General features: G+C 34.7%; 1 protein-coding gene across 8 annotated transcripts in view; it reads left to right on the top strand.

Moving 5' to 3' along the window:
• The window catches only part of PRPF40A (pre-mRNA processing factor 40A), a 55,185-nt gene extending 42,840 nt beyond the window's left edge, over window positions 1-12,345 (top strand). For 4 of the 8 annotated variants that reach the window (XM_028113069.2, XM_028113071.2, XM_028113073.2 and 1 more), the window contains 11 exons: window positions 845-978; window positions 4,546-4,660; window positions 4,820-4,923; window positions 5,027-5,143; window positions 5,463-5,600; window positions 5,933-6,028; window positions 8,080-8,166; window positions 8,254-8,350; window positions 8,610-8,671; window positions 9,796-9,927; window positions 11,307-12,345. In XM_028113069.2, coding sequence (XP_027968870.1) covers window positions 845-978; window positions 4,546-4,660; window positions 4,820-4,923; window positions 5,027-5,143; window positions 5,463-5,600; window positions 5,933-6,028; window positions 8,080-8,166; window positions 8,254-8,350; window positions 8,610-8,671; window positions 9,796-9,927; window positions 11,307-11,399 — 1,175 coding nt within the window. In that variant the 3' untranslated portion in view covers window positions 11,400-12,345. The remainder of the gene's footprint in view (window positions 1-844; window positions 979-4,545; window positions 4,661-4,819; window positions 4,924-5,026; window positions 5,144-5,462; window positions 5,601-5,932; window positions 6,029-8,079; window positions 8,167-8,253; window positions 8,351-8,609; window positions 8,672-9,795; window positions 9,928-11,306) is intronic. The other 4 variants (XM_028113070.2, XM_028113072.2, XM_028113075.2 and 1 more) reach the window with 1 other exon arrangement.
• The last annotated feature ends 4,879 nt before the right edge of the window (window positions 12,346-17,224 follow it).

A 17,224-nucleotide genomic window follows, 5' to 3' on the forward strand; every position in this document is an offset into this window, starting at 1 on the left:
GTTGGGAGGGGCAGAGGGAAAGGGAGAGAAAGATCTTAAGCAGAATCCACACCCACCCTAATGCAGGGCTCAGTCTCACAATGCTGAGATCTTGACCTGAGCCAAAACCAGGAGTCCGACGCTTAATCCACCTGAGCCACCCAGGCACCCATTGTTTGTCCATTACTAATACAGGTTTTTTTTTGGTTTCCAGATAGAGTCTAATTGAGTTTCATTATTCAGAAAGAAAATATTAACTTTATCAGATAATCCTTAAAATATGTTTGTCATAGAGCACACCTGAAACTGTTTTTTGCCATTTTTGTGTAATTTAGTATGAACTAGATTAATTACCACAATTTTACTCACACTGTCTTCTTGAGGTAATGGCTTTAGAGATTTGCAAACACCAAAAATTGTATTAGCATTATCCTTCATTAAGCTTACCCTGGTTTTTTTTTCTGACTTACCTAGTTGCTTTTAAATTACAGCTTTTTGGATTACCCCTCTGAATACCATGCTTCATTCAGTAGGTGTGGGGTAGGGCCTAAAATTCTGTCCTGTTAAAAGCTCCTTAGGTAATTCTAATGTTGCTGACAAACTTTACAGTAACAGTTATATTTTCCTTAATTATGTCTTGTGCATGGTCTTTATTTCACCCTCGAATTCAAGCTATCTTTTAATGAGGTTGTTCTGGAATTTTTTAAAAACATTTCCTATTTAAATGATTACAAGTCATATTTGAGTTTAATTACAAGTATTTTGGAAAGGTGAATTGGAAATTTATAAGGAAGTTAATGTAAATAAACTGTTTTCCTTACTGATAACAGACATTTTAATTTTATTTAACTGGAAAAATCTCTAGACATGGATAAAGAAGATGCATTAATTTGCTTTGAAGAACACATCCGAGCTTTAGAAAAGGAAGAAGAAGAAGAAAAACAGAAGAGTTTGCTGAGAGAAAGGAGACGACAGCGTAAAAATAGAGAATCTTTTCAGGTAACTAAAAAAATCTCTTTTCTAGTTTAATTTCATACTACGGTTAGTGAGCTTCAACAGTGATAGAAACAATTTTGAGACTCCCTCATCCCAGATCATTAACTTAGGCTTTGTGGAGGATCCATACACATTTAACTCAAGGAGAACAGCCATTTTAGGCCAGGGGAACATAAAAGGCTGTAGCAGATTTGATATTTAAGGTGAGCACAGGTAAATCGATTAAGGTTTCACTTGGGGAAGAGGAATAGCATGAGCGAAGACTGAAAAAATATGTATGATGACTCATTAGTTGATTTTTAGTGTCTAGAGAACAGTAGGGAATGATATGGGGTATATAGTTTGGGGATGGGCCATAGTTCTTAAATGCTATACATAGAAGTTGAAATTATATATTCTTTATATAGGTCAGTGGCTCATTTTCACCTCCAGATATCATTTTTATCCTCTCATTAATAGTATCTTAAATGCTATACATAGAAGTTGAAATTATATATTCTTTATATAGGTCAGTGGCTCATTTTCACCTCCAGATATCATTTTTATCCTCTCATTAATAGTATAGTATCATGGAGTGTAATGAGTTTTTACATTTCATACTTCACCAGATTGCTCATTTCAGTAATTATATTAATAGCGGTTAGCATTGTTTACTGCTATACATTTTATATTGATAATCACTTAAATTTTTATTATGGCCTTCTAAGAGTTGGTACTATTTCTCTTATGTCCATTTATATAAGATAAGGAAATGGACTCAGGCGAAGTGACTTACCCAAATTCAACAACTAAGTAGTGGAGCCAGAATTTGAATCTGTACAGTCTTTTTTTTTTTTAATTTTATTTATTAAGAGACAGAGAAAGCATGAATGGGGTGGGGGGAGAGTGGTAGAGGGAGAGGAAGAAGCAGGCTACCTGCTGAGCAGGGAGCCCCACAGGGGACTCCATCCCAGGACCTGAGGTCGCAGCCTGAGCCGAAGGCAGATACTTAACCAACTGAGCCACCTAGGATCTCTTCCATTAAAACACTGTATTAAGATAAATGGTAAATTACAGAGACTTAAGTTTATTTCTCCTTTAATGATAATTATTTGGCGTAGGATAGGGCACATTGCTATTCCCTAAGGCAGTAGTACTCAAAACTTAGTGTGCATCTAAATCATCTAGAGGACTTTTTTTTTTTTTTTAAAGTAATCTCTCTGCCCAGTGTGGGGCTCGAACTCAACCCCAAGATTAAGAGTCACATATTCTACCAACTGAGCCAGCCAGGCATCCCACCTAGAGGGCTTTTCAATAAACTCTTACTATATGGGCGCCTGGGTGGCTCAGTCGTTGAGCGTCTGCCTTCAGCTCAGGTCATGATCCCAGGGTCCTGGGATCGAGTCCCACATCGGGCTCCCTGCTCAGCGGGAAGCCTGCTTCTCCCTCTCCCACTCCCCCTTGTGTTCCTGCTCTCACTGTCTCTCTCTGTCAAATAAATAAATAAAATCTTAAAAAAAAAAATAAACTCTTACTGTCATGCCAAAAGTCACTAAACAATCTTAAATGCCATAGACAGTAGCATTCCTTTAGTCCTCATTCCATGAAACCTTAACATTTCTTACTCTTAACGGGTTCCTTTATTGGTGGTTTGCTTTAGGATCATTCAAAGAATTCTTAAAACCACAGATTTCTTGAGCTTCACCCCTAGAATTTGATTCAGTAGGTCTAGGGTGGGTTCTGAGAATTTATATTTCTAGGAAGTTTCTAGGTGATAGTGATGCTTCTGGCCCCTACTTTAGAATTGCCCTAGGCCGTTAGCCTTTTATGCATAATTGGGAATTTGTTGTCCACATTATCACATTTCAGCTTGGAAGAAGTTGAAAGGATAGTTGTTCTTTTTTTTTTTTTTTTTTTTTAAGCCAATGATGTACAAGTTTTACTCTACTTCATACTCAGCTGCTGAGAATTTAGTCACATGGCTGCAACTAGATACAAAGGAGGCTGGAAAACCTACATTTTAACTGAGCAGCCTTGTGCCTGGGAAGAAGGGAAGAGCATATTTTAGGTTTTTTTAATATTCCTCTGCAACCATTGAACTTTAAGGGCTCTTATGAAGGTTTTGCAGTGGTTTAAAATAAGGAGACCTATATGATAAAATAGTAATACAATAAAAATAAGGTAATCTGGGTCACAGAAAATAGTATGTATTATGTCAGTGCTGGAGCTGGAAGGGAAATCATGAGGTAAAGTCCACATGGGTCTTTTAGTTAAGCCTAAAATATGGCTATGGTTTCTGATTACTGTTACTGTAACTGGTATCAGCATGTTACTTTGTTTTTGCATTCAAGAATGAAGAGAAGTGGAATTGATAGGTGTATGGTTTTATTCAGGGCATTGATAGCCTGTAAAAATTTGTATGCCTCATGTATGATTTTAGTACTAATTTTTAATTTTAGTAATCTTTAATTTTACCCAGTATATCCAAAATATTATTTTAATATGGAATTGGTATTTTTTAAGAGATTTTTTGGTAATCTTCAAAATTGTCACGTGTTATATACTTATGACATATCTCAGTTCAGACGAGCCACATTTCATGGACTTAGAAGCTACATTTGACCTTGAACAGTGCAGGCATAGAAATTTCAGGAGCAGAATTTTGGGCCATAGTTCTTTAGAGACATTTGTTTATAGAAATAAACACCCTAAGGATTTGGGGAAGCAGGAAATATGAAAAATTGTTGAGTACAAAAGTCCCAATATGTTGCCCTGAAAAATTAGCAAATACTGAAAAAGGATAAAGAACAAATTGTAATAAGCATATAAAGATTTAGATTTAGGGTATAAAATTAACATGGAAGAAAGGAAATAGGTTTGTTTGTTTTTAAAGATTTTATTTAATTATTAGCAAGAGTTGGGGGGAAGGGCAGAGGGAGAAAGAAGCAGACTCTCCGCTGAGCAGGGAGTCTGACGTGCTGCTCAATTCCAGGACCCTGAAATATGACCTGAGCCAAGGGCAGATGCTTAACTGACCGAGCCACACAGGCACCCCAGGAAATAGATTTTTAAATCAGATAATGAGGTTGAGTCTTGGTTCTTCAAACTATGTATCACTTCAGTAAAATACATCCTCTTAGAGGCCCCACGTTTATTCATTAAAAAAAAAAAAAAAAAAGCCAGAACACATTGGGAACTGTGTCTAAAAACAAGTGTATTTTATAGGAAACATGTAAACACATTTTTAGCCTCATTATTAGAGATACACCTAATGTTTCTAGTCAACTTGTATAAACTGAAATGATGTTCCATCTTAAGGAACAGTAAACTGAAGCCTGGAAAATAATGTAGTTTTTCAAAGATCTCCTTTTCTCTGAAGTGCAGAAGAGGTTTTTGCCTAAAAGAAGATTTTATTTTCATCAAAGAGCAAGTATTCTTTGTACCTTAAAACATATTTGGGGTACGTTGGTACAAGATTTTCAAATATTGCTGTTTTTAATGTGTTTACATGTTATATTAATATATCTAATGTCCTTAAAGATGACTTTTCAGTATAATGGGTTTTTGTTATTGTTGGGTTTTCCTCCCCAGATATTTTTAGATGAACTGCACGAACATGGACAACTGCATTCTATGTCATCTTGGATGGAATTGTATCCAACAATTAGTTCCGACATTAGATTTACTAATATGCTTGGTCAACCGGGTGAGATTCTTTTCTTCCCAGTTTATAGTTATGATAGTAGTTGGGATGGGCCAGAGAGGAAGGTGGTTATGTTGGGGAATGGAGGGGTGCTTTATTTTGTTTTATAAACAAAAAAGTAATTGCAGCTCTTTGGTTAGAGCTAGCTTTTGACTTCTTTAGTTTTTTCATTAGGATCAACTGCACTTGACCTTTTCAAGTTTTATGTTGAGGATCTTAAAGCACGTTATCATGATGAGAAGAAAATAATAAAAGACATTCTAAAGGTAAACACTACACTTACTATTTACTGTTAATCTGTAGTATATTTTAATTTTATAAGTTGATACTATGTTTATTATTAGTGTTAACAAGATTTCTCTTTCTTAGGATAAAGGATTTGTAGTTGAAGTAAATACGACTTTCGAAGACTTTGTGGCCATAATCAGTTCAACTAAAAGGTCAACCACGTTAGATGCCGGAAATATTAAGTTGGCTTTCAACAGTGTAAGTTATCATCTTTACTATGAAAAACAACTAGCTTTACAAAGTTTGTACTAAACTACTTCAGTACAATTCTTAATATATTCAGCTAAAAGTACTTAAGCTGTAGGCTACTGAAATAAGGGCATATGACTAGGATTTTACTGAGTAGTAAAGTAAAAGAAAATAGTGTATTTAGATAATTGGCTAATGATGAAGTTCCCTTTGCTCAAATTAACTGGTGTTGTAAATTGGCCCATAACTTAGAAATGGTGGGAGAATGCTTAAGAATGAATTACTTCAATTGTACTATTATAACTGATTAAATATGATTTTCTAAAAGTTACTAGAAAAGGCAGAAGCTCGTGAACGCGAACGAGAAAAAGAGGAGGCTCGAAAAATGAAACGAAAAGAATCTGCATTTAAGAGTATGTTGAAACAAGCTACTCCTCCAATAGAATTGGATGCTGTCTGGGAAGATGTATGTATAATTGTAAATTCTTTCTAATGATCTGTTTCCTTTATAATTGAAGATAAAAATATCTTTAATTCCCTTCCCATTTTATAGCTACAAAAAGAAGCTGAAGTTACTTGTAGAGTATAAATTAAATATACTGAGAATATTTTAAAGTATAAACTCAAGTCTGACCCTGCATTTAGGAATATTTATTGAAAATGGTTTGGACTTCAGAGGAAGAGAAATTTAATAGACTTTGAGGGGATGAGGCTGTCATAGTTACTACTTGCTGTTGTGATTCTTTTTAGTCATACCGGTATACTTAGTATTCATGTATTCTTATCTGAATTTTTCAGATCCGGGAGAGATTTGTAAAAGAGCCAGCATTTGAGGACATAACTCTAGAGTCTGAAAGAAAACGAATATTTAAAGATTTTATGCATGTGCTTGAGGTAATTTTAGTATTCTCATAATTAACTCCACTATTTCAAAATAAAAATATAAACAAAAATTGAATTTAGATTGATCAAAGTGTGTTTTTTAAATTATACTGCTTCTCTACAAATGTAATTACCTGAGATGGTTAAGGAAATGATTTTTCTATAGAAACTGCTTCTAAGTAAAAGAAACCAAGCTTGCATGTGAATATAAAGATGTGTTTGTAGAGACAGTTCATATTTATTTCATGTTTTTACAATGTTTTAGAAATTGAGTTCAGCCTTCTGTAATTGACTGGTAAAATTAAAACGTAAACAGCTTTTAAAGCACACATTTCAAATATTACACTGTCAGATGTGTTCAGTGCTCATGGAGGTCTGGAAAATAATGGAATAAGTAGGAAGTTTTTGTTAAAATAACTAATGATAAAATTGCAAGTTACTCCATTAGCTGAATAAGGGTATTTTGATGAAGATTTTAGTAGGTACTTGTATGGTATGTAGTAAATATGCTAAAAAGACTAGTAATTACTGAATAAAAACATTTCGTGCCTATGTGGGGCCAGGCATTGTTCTAACAGTTTTATAAACACTACATATATGAACTTAATCCTCATAACAACCCTGTGACGTTGCAGATGAGCAAACTGAGGCAAAGAGAAGTAATTTGCAGAGAAAGGATTCCAACCCAGACTGTTTGACTCCGGGGTCAATGCTTTTAACAAGTAATGCTACCCTGCCAGTTCTGGACATAGTGATACTTTACAACATGCTGCAAGCTAGCATATATTTAACATTAGAGTGTTGGTGTGGTGTGGTCATAGGGCACTGCAGGTCACTTAATTGTTCACTATTTCCTTGGATTTCTTATTAATGAATTTCACTGTCGACAACAGTTTGCTCTGTAAACATGTATCCACAATCACCTTTATTATCTCCTAGCTGCCTCTAGATCTAGTCCTGTTGGCCTCTAAGTCTTTTCAAAGTGTGTTTGAGAGCAGCAGCATCTACGTTACCTGGGAGCTTGTTAATAATTCAGAATCTTAGGCGCCATTGGCAGAAATCCTGCATCAGATTCATTTCAACAAGATTCTCAAGCACTGGAATAGAATGTACACTTAATTGTGAGAAGCTCTAGCTAGTATCTTAACCTTGTCCCCCAGTTCATAATCAAGATTTTCTGGTGACCTGGCTGGGAGTAGTGGTGAGGTCATAAATGGAGCTGAAGATCGTAGCATAGGGAAGGGCCAATTACATTGGAATAAGTTTTGGGACCCTAGTAATCTGAGTCTTTGAGTTAGAAAAGGACAAAGAATTTAGCATTCAGTGACATAGAGTAAAAGGAGCTTCCCTTCTGAGTCAGATGTTTTATTTCCACTTACTTGTGAACTGAAGCAGAATTATTTTCAAAGCCATAGATAAGTTTGGGGGCAAGGAGCTTTTACTGCAGCATTAATAAATGAATTAAAATCCACAGAGACAACATTCCTTTTCTGATTTCATGTGGTGTTAGACTGTCTTTGAAGGACTTAACATATGACTAGGAAGAGAATGCTCCTTGGGTGGAGAAAAAAAGGATTAGATTTTGCTTTATTCTGAGACCAGCCTTGTTTATCTTAGTTCAAGGATGGCTCTGAGGTAGTTCTTTTTCATGGTGCCAAGCCTAGCTCACTGACCAAAGCCAGATTGATCAGAAAAACGATGTCTGAATGTAGTTTTATTTCATTGGTTTTGAAAGTAGTGTGACTGTTCTACAGATTATAACTTTCTGGAGTTTATTAATTGTCCCTACTAAAGCATACCATTCTCATTCCTGTAAAGAGTGCTTTCTTTCTTCATATTTTGTTTGTTTTTAGATATCGAAATGAGTGGGTATGGGATGGTTAGAAAGGAAAGAACATTTTAACTGCTAATTCTTTGCAGTTTCAAGGAAGTACATCCTAAATGTGCAAAATGAGAGTAAGATTTTTACTCTAATAACTTGTATAGCGTTTAAAAATTCTTTATGATCTGCTTCTATTAGGTAAATGTAAACTTTTGAAATTCTTTTCCTTTTGTGCCTGTAGCATGAATGTCAACATCATCATTCAAAGAACAAGAAACATTCTAAAAAATCGAAAAAACATCACAGGAAACGTTCCCGCTCTAGATCGGTAAGGAAGGTTATTATGGTACCATAAGTGTGTTGAAATATTTGTTAACATAATTATGAATGAAATTATATGATGTATTATATATAGGGATCAGATTCAGATGATGACGACAGCCATTCAAAGAAAAAAAGACAGCGATCAGAGTCTCGGTCTGCCTCAGAACATTCTTCTAGTGCTGAGTCTGGTAAGCATTTCTTTTAACTTGAATAGAATCATTGGAACTGTGGGGCACCATCGCTTAAGGGTCCAACTCTTGGTCCTGATCTCCCCTGAGATTGAACCCCTGCTCAGCACGAGTCTGCTTGAGATTCTATCCTTCTCCCTCTCCCTCTACACCCCCTCCCCATGCGCTCTCTCTCTCCAAAATAAAACTTTAAAGAAAAAAATCATTGGCACTTGGATGTCCTCAGATTGACTTTTTTTTTTCTTTTCATGTTGCTTAGAGAGAAGTTATAAGAAGTCAAAAAAACATAAGAAGAAAAGCAAGAAGAGGAGACATAAATCTGTAAGCAAGCTTTTAAATATGTTATACTGCACCTAGGTTTTAGCCCTTAACTTGTTCAGTGGTGATAGAACGCTTTTCTGTCTAGTCCTGTGCAGTCTAGCACAGTTCAGGTGGACACCTAAACTCAGGAATTATATAGTTTGTCTTCACTGTAATTGTCCATTAAAATCTTTTATAGTGAGCTTTGAAAACAAACACGTATCAGTGTTAAGATTCCCGCTCTGGCTTTTTAAAGTAATCTTACAGAAAGACCCAAGTGTGTATGTATTGCTGTTGTGGTGAGAATCACAAGTTTAAACGTTCACCTACTTCTCTACTCTTACTTAGTTCTTCATTTTACATAGGTATCAAGATACCCTAAGGAGCTTTTTCGAAACATAAGTGACTGGCAGTTTACTACTTGTTGAATGAGATTTTTTTTTCTTCATGCTACGCACTCAAATTTATACATGTCTGATAAAGGACCATTTATTTAGGCAGTGACATTGCACTTTAAATCCTGCTTTTCAGTGCACCGAGGTGGCTCATTTGGTTGAGCATCCATTCCATACTTGATTTCCGCTCAGGTCATGATCTCAGGGTCGTGAGATTGGGCTCTGCACTCAGTGCATATTAGTCTGCTGAATATTCTCTTTATCCCTCTCCTGTTCACGTGTGCTCTAAATAAATAAAATCTCTTAAAAAAAAATCCTGCTTTTAGTTGCAGTTTTGAGGAAAGAATTTATTATATAACGGTCAACCTATTAGATGATTAAGCTAATCACAGCATTCTCTATAGATATCTGAACAAACCAACAATATTGGGTTGGCAGAAAATGTAATGTTTGTCTACATTTATATAATAGATATAATCCCATCTTGTGTGCTTTCTTCCCTAATTTAGTGAAGCTCTTTTGTGATGTTAATGTATCAGAATGTCATCCTTCCCAAAGGAAAGACCAACTCCCTCCAGTGAATCTTGGAAATGTTACAGAATCCTTGAGGTTAATAATTCAGATTTCACCATAATAGGAACACATGCCCTATAATAATACATGGATGTTTTTAAATCTTACCTATATGGTGGAGATATGAAAAAATATAATGGTATCTTCATCAAAATGCTGATGTTATTTTTTACATAGGACTCTCCAGAGTCAGATGCTGAGCGAGAGAAGGATAAAAAAGAAAAAGACCGAGAAAGTGAAAAAGACAGAACTAGACAAAGATCAGAATCAAAACACAAATCACCTAAGAAAAAGACTGGAAAGGATTCTGTAAGTATTCAGAATTATTTCATACCTGTGTTTTCAAAATACAAAAATGGATATTGTGGTTTGTATGACATTAAATAGACTTTTTGCAGGTTGGCTACCATTTGAAGAAAACAATGAAAATTCAATTAACTGCCTCTCAACACAAAATAGTTTTCTAAGTTGTATATTCCTCAAAAATAAGTCTTCCATGACTATTGTTTTAACCCACTAAGAAAAAGGATATGGTCTTCTACTTTGTAAGTTGTAAGAAGTACCACTGGACATTTTCTACCTAATTTTAAGGAATATAAGACACAGATCGGGGTTTCTCCAGATGTGCACAGTCTACTGTACTGATTCAGTACTACTAAATCCAGTTTCAAAAGGTAGCATTCCAGTAACTTTTAGGAGTAATCATTGTGAGGGAAGAGGTAAAGGCAAAGGGATAGGAGGGGGACTACAAAGTTAACATTCTAATACCAAATTACATTAGTCTTTAGTTTCCCATCTGTGTGTGTGTGTGTGTATGTATGTAAATGACAGCGAAGTAACACAAGCCTTCTTAGCCTTGCCATTCTTCTACAAATACTGTGGACTTAGCAGGAGTAATGCCCCTGAACAGACCCATGGAGAGTTTAAACTGTTTAGATAAGCCCTGGTTCTCCCTCTGGATATTCTGATTCACTTGATATGGAGGGTTTTTTTAAAAGCTGCCCTGGTGAGTTTGATGCACATCCTTGGTGAAGAATGATTTCCTGAATACTTAATAGCAGCTTAACAGTTTCTTCTTTGTAGTCAGTTAAATGAAATCTCTGAAGGGAAGAATAGATGATCTACTTTTTAAAGGTTGTTTTTCACCAATAATACAATATTTTTATTTTTTAAATTTTTTCAGTCTAAGTATTGTCCTCATAAATTTTAAATGTTTATCCTCATAAATCTTAAATGTTTATCTGAGGATAGTATGCTTAAAGCATAATACTTTTCTGTAATACAAAACACTTAGAAGGCGACCTAGAATCTACAAAATTAGCAAGGAATATAGTGCCTTAGGTAATGAATACCCAACTTCCATTAAATGGAAACAAAATGTTTCATACTAAGTGGTGTAAGAGGAAGAGAAAGAAACCATTGTGTACCATTCTGCCCAATTTACATATTAACGCAAACTGAAAGTAGTACCATATAAAAGTCTTGTTCTGAGTTCACTATCTCCCCTAGTAAAACCAGGGAGTAGTTAGCAACTCATTAATAGGCTTTTGGAAAAGAGGTCAGTCCTAAACCCTGTGATGAGCTTGTTTGTGGAAGATAGTCCATATATTTTGGTTCCTTTTTTTCAAAGGTTCAATACCGCTTAAGCTTTTGAGTACTGACATTAAATGTATTCAATGTCTTTTCAGGGGAATTGGGATACTTCTGGCAGTGAACTGAGTGAAGGGGAATTGGAAAAGCGCAGAAGGACCCTTTTGGAGCAACTGGATGATGATCAATAAATTATACCAAATATATGTTTACAGTATGATTTAAAGTCTAATTCAGACCAGGGACTCTATTTTAAAGTTCAATTGAAATAACACTGGGTTTTAATTATATCACAGGAAAAAAAAGTGCATTTAAGTATTGTTATTGTGGACTTTATAAAAAGCAAAGGAAATTGAAAATAACTTTTGATTCTGTATCAAGAATCATATTTTCATACGGTCATAACTGTCTTTCTGTGACCCTTTCATAGGGCACTGCAGGATGGATTAAAGGTGGCAATTCACTGATAACTGCAGATGTCTCTACTTTGTTCTGAAGTCTAAGTCATGAGGCGATTTGATTTACTTTATAGAAGTTGGATTTTGAAGATATAATGAAAATTTTTTTGATACTTAGTAGTACAAAAAAAGCACCAGCAACTGACAAAACTGCTTTTTTGTGCACTACCCAACTGGTTAAAGCTGATACGATCTTTTATGGTGAACTCAGAAATAGATGTTCTTAACGGAAACCCGGTAGACCCTTAACTATAGTGGTGCTAATGAGCACTACTATAATAAAGCCACCATTATTTTTTATGAAACACCTGAATACATTTTAAAAAAAGGCTGTTGTGAGGGCATTATTTTGAGGTGATGTTTTAAAAGTTAACATCAAATCAAATTGTAAATTAGTTTAAATATATTGCCTTAAGGACCTACTAAAGAATGTGCCACCAAACTTTAAGTGATAGTTGCAATATCCTTGTCTGAAACAAAAATCAATGTTGACTTAAACATTTTCTTTAACAGTTGTTTTTTTTTTTTTTTAATCCGATCTTTTCTCTTTTTTTCATTGAGGAAGTCTTTTACCTTCCCTACTCACTGAGAAGTATTGACTTCGTGGTACACATTCTAAAGCATTTCTGATTTGAATATTTTTGTACATTTTTATCAATTATTAAACCTTCTCTTCTAGCGTGTACTAGTATTTATTTCTACTTAAACTACTCAGCTCTAAAATTGTATGATCATTTAAAGATACTAAATCCTTGAAATTTTGCTTCATCTTACCCACATAGCTAGGTTCCTTTCCTTTTTAATATTTAATATTATAAATCAGTACATTTGAGGCCCCTGTAATTTGTTTTTGATCCACAAATTTCCTATAGAAAACTTTAGAGAGGCAATGGTTTGAAGCTAGAATACTCTTTACATGCTAACTTTTGAAAGTTGGTAATGTAATTTATACTATTTTCCTTCAGTGCAGGAGATTTTTTTAATAAGTAAATTTTAGCACATAGTCTTTGGCATTAGATATTTTTTTATTTTGGACACTTCAAGCGATCCTATTTCAAGTTGGGATTTGGAAGAACAAAACGTTCATTTTATTTTTCCTTCACCATTCTAATGAATTTGAGAAGTTCAAATGACCAGGACTGCTCTTTCCCCATCCCTTGCTACTGTTTCAATTAAATCTAGCATCCACTGTTGAAAGCCTCAAAAAAGAGGGGGGGGCGGGGAGTTATTTCTAAACTTTTCTCTGCCAAGTCATTTTCCTGCTGTGAAAACTGACGTGACTGTGGAAAATGAGAATCACTATCTTAGATGTGAAGTAATCAAGTTGCTTACTTGAGGTTAGTCTCATTGTATATTAGAACCAAAAACTATAACAACTTTGGCAATAGGGAGTTGCCTAGATTTAATTTTCAGAGGTCTCGTAATGATAGTTAATATTGCTAATCATGTCAAACACTTGACATGGAAGTCAGTGGCAAAATCTTCAAAATGCTTATGATATTGGCAGAAATATTAGTGTGGTGTTTCATAAGAGATTTTAGAATCTGTAAAATTTTGTTTTAATTCCATGAATGATTTTTTTAAGTGCAACTTTAAAGTTTTAATTTTTCTATTTAAATAAAAAGTTATTGATATGTTTTAGCATGTCCTCACAATAGATTTCTGTATTTCTTAGAGATACTGTCTTCACACCTCAAATTCCTACAGTACAAATTCAAGTTTCTCTATAGTTCATCCGTGAAAATTATTTGACCTTAAAACAGAACTGCTGAATAAATGGCAACTCAAAATATAACAGCATTATAAAAGATGTAATTGAAGTGACTATAATCCTTGTCTACCTTTAATGATCCCATGAAGTGGGATTTAGTTACCAAAAGGTACTGTACAGTCTGAAAGCACAGGTGATGGGAAGATTTTGTTACAAGAGTTCTATGTGAATATTTTTAACCTATTAGATTAGGTTTCTAAATTTTCAGTCTGGTAAAAGCTGAAATGTCTTAGAATATTGGTTCTGTTAGAGTTAAACAGAAATGTTCAAAGAGTTTGAACGAATGTGTTCAAACAGGAAAGTGTGTTTATTTTCAGATAAGGGGAAGTTACACGTTTCAGTTAAGCATCAGACTCTTCGGTAAATGTTGAGGGTTTTACTTCCCTCTGTATCTTAATATTAACGAATTATTGGATTAAATTTACTAATAGATTTATTATCATAATAGTCAAAATCAGAATCTCCAATATTTGATGTTTTTATTTTCTCCCAGTCCAGTAATTCCTGTATGGGAAAATTGAATTTGTATGAAAAGTCAAGTATGATGAATCCTTTGCACTTTCCCAAGTTTATTTAACGTAATGCTTTTAAATAAAAGCAATGGTCCTTTTTTTTTTTTTAAACACAGCAAGGCTATTATTTCATTATTACCCAAAGCAGCTTCAAAAATAAGATTATTCAGTGTTTTTCAACAATAAAAACTTCACTGTTTATGCCTCCCAGTAAATTTGAAAATGATATGTCACAGCTTGACTTCGCTAATTGGGCCTCATTTTATACAGCTATAAAATAAAAATGGCCTAGAGTAAGGCCTTATTAATTCATAGTGGTAGAGTGAAGAAACTGTAAAAACGGAAACATCTCTGTACGTTTTTCTGGAAAGACAGTCCATAATTTTTTTTTACCTAAGGGCCTGTATTCTGTGTTAAGAAGCATTTGCCTAGATGATCCTGGTTTTCTTCCAGTGTTAATGGTCAACTCAGTGCTGACTAGGCAGCCACTTTTCTTTTTGCATCCAGAAAGGGGTAGCCATATAGGTTTTTTGTTTTGTTTTTAAGCTTAGATGCTATTTGAGAGAGAACGGTTTCTAATCAAATAGTACCCAGGGAAGAGTGATGAATGCTATAAGTTTATAGAATATTTAAGAATATTATGTAATTTAAATGTAAATTACAAAATAAGGAACCAAATAAACATTTCTAAAAGCAAAATGAGGCAAAGCACATTAATTCCTTGTATCTTAAATCAGACTTTTCTTTTCCCTTGGGGATGTATCTCTCTCAGTATCAGGTACAATTTTAATTCTTTTATATTCTCTAAGTAAACCACTCATTTTAAATAAAGGAAAAGCAGAATAATGTCGAGTAATTTTTCATGGAATTGCGTTCTAAATAGGCTTACAGTTTTACTTTATGGTTCTGGTGATGGCATATACCAGTCTAATAATTCTTACCTTCTTTATTAAATCTTACCTTGCTCTTAAGTTTCTCAGTTGTGTTAACTTAAATGGTGGTCAGGTTCCTTGGAGACAAGGATTTGTGTTTCATTCACTGCTATATCCTGTGGATTAGAACAGTGCCTGGCACACTGTAGGCATATAGTGAATGTATGTAAAATAGTTGACTTGCACTCATCCAGCATCCATGGTACCCAGCAACTGTATTATAGGGCTTGAAAAAGCATCATCGCAATAAACTGTACTAACCTGCAACTAAAGCCACATACATAATTGGCGTGCACTGAAGATAAGTTCTAGTGGCTATATCTTAACTTTTACTACAGAAATTTCCAAAAGCTTGTTAGAACATGTAACTTCCATGTGGTTTCTGAGTAGGAAAGAAAATCCCTTGTGATTTGAAATGTAGCTTTTTTTAATATTCATAAATTAAGATACCACAGTACTTTAAAAGTAGTAAACTTCTGTTTGAAGAGTTAATGTTTAACTAGGTCAGAGTTAGTCTTTAAAGGCCATGCTTGGAAACAGCAGCAAAATTCCCAAATTCTAAATTGAGAACTAATCATTTCAGGTTATTTCCAACAAAGGGTGAGGTATGGGAAGTGAGAAGATTTTGCCGCAAGTAGCTGCACACTCCCTCTAGCCCTTCATTTTATTTAGCGTGTCTCCCTGGCCTAAGTTCCTTAATTGTAGATTTTCTGTGCTTTTCAAAAAGTTGTTATATAGAAATTGCTTTTGTGACTCAATATGGTTTACACTTCAAGGCCATCTCATTGTTAATGATTGGTAATTGCCCCAGGTGTAATGGCCTAGATTGATGTTTCCATTTCAGGGGAGCTAGCTAACAACCCCTCACCCCACTTAGACTGAAACAGAGTGGCTGCCTAATCAGATCATAATCCAACTAAGCCATTTCTTGATGCCCTTTTACGCTGTTCCTTGGGGTATCTAAAATGTGCTATTTATAAATACTCCTTTATCTTGGTCCTGCCTGAAACTTGGTAGGTTTGTTCTCTTGCCTGCCTCTCTACAACTGAAGATTTGTTCTGAAAGGTGAGTAATAAGGGGGAACAGGTTTCTATTTTCTGTGTAATTACCAGATTTTCTCGTTTATATATAGTTCTGATGTAAAGAACCTAATATATAAATTTAGACCTTTTGTAAATAAATACTAGAAAAATGGCGTCTTTTACTAAGTTGGATTTGTGTCAGCTTAACACTTCATGCATTTGTTTCTTGCTTCGAATTTTTTTCTTGAAATTAGATTGGGTATTAGTTTTAAGAGAAATGAAAAACTATCAGATTAGTCCTTTTGTATATACTGAGCTGATCATCTTTGTAGACATTCTGATAAAAATTTTTAAAATGTCTTAGAGCTAAGAGCTGTTTTACCAAGTATTAAAGCTAGTAGGTATGCCAGTTATAAAACTATCATAAGAGTAGGTCTTGCAGTGTAAAAAGGTAATTTAACAAAATCCAGTATGTTGAACCACAGTCAGTGATGGGTATCAAGTCCCATTCTGTGCTAAGCTTGTTGAGTCAGCAGGGTCCCTTGGGCAGTCATTGAATTTTAGTGGATTAGAATTTAGATTTTTAGAGGATTGGGAGTTGGGAATAAGGAGATTTAGTTCTGAGTCACTGGTAAATATCTCTAAAAGTGGATATTAATGGTATATAATGCCCCATACCTAACCATATCCATCTCATTTGAACTTACTGCTGTGCTTTGGGTTTGAAAACGTTCTGAATTTGTAGAATATTAAAGATATTATTTCTTTTACCATGAGGCACAAACTAGAGAATTTTACTAACTGGAATTTAACTTTCCCCCCTTTATAAAATAAAGCTTCAACTACAATGTCTAACTGTGGTGCAGTAAGAAGAGTGCTAAATTGGTAACAAAGAATACAATAATTCATGCCTCTGTAAGAAAGTTATTTTGAGGGGCACCTAGGTGGCTTAGCTTTGGCTCAGGTTATGATCTCAGGGCCCCGGGATCGAGCCCCACATCGGGCTCCCCTGCTCAGTAGGGAGTCTGCTGCTTCTCCTGTCTCTCCCTCCCTCATGTTTTCTCTCAAAACCTTTATTTTTTTTTTAAAGTTTTAAGCCACTTGACCAATTGTCTAAAATAACAAATTTCCTTGCTTTCCTAAAAAGAATATACTGAACGTTGCACAGTCTGATGATTTGGAATTACCGTTAAAAATAACAGCATGTTTGGGCAATGGAGGCCAAACTGCTTGTACGTACCTTGCCAACCAATGTAGTTGTTGGTTGCAGGGTCACCTCTATGCAGTCCACACATAACCTGTCCATATACACACAACAAAT

This window comes from Eumetopias jubatus, unplaced genomic scaffold (genome assembly GCF_037043125.1).
Source record: "Eumetopias jubatus isolate StellerSeaLion01/CBP00866 unplaced genomic scaffold, mEumJub1_p1.0 scaffold_3, whole genome shotgun sequence".
Lineage (NCBI taxonomy): Eukaryota > Metazoa > Chordata > Mammalia > Carnivora > Otariidae > Eumetopias > Eumetopias jubatus.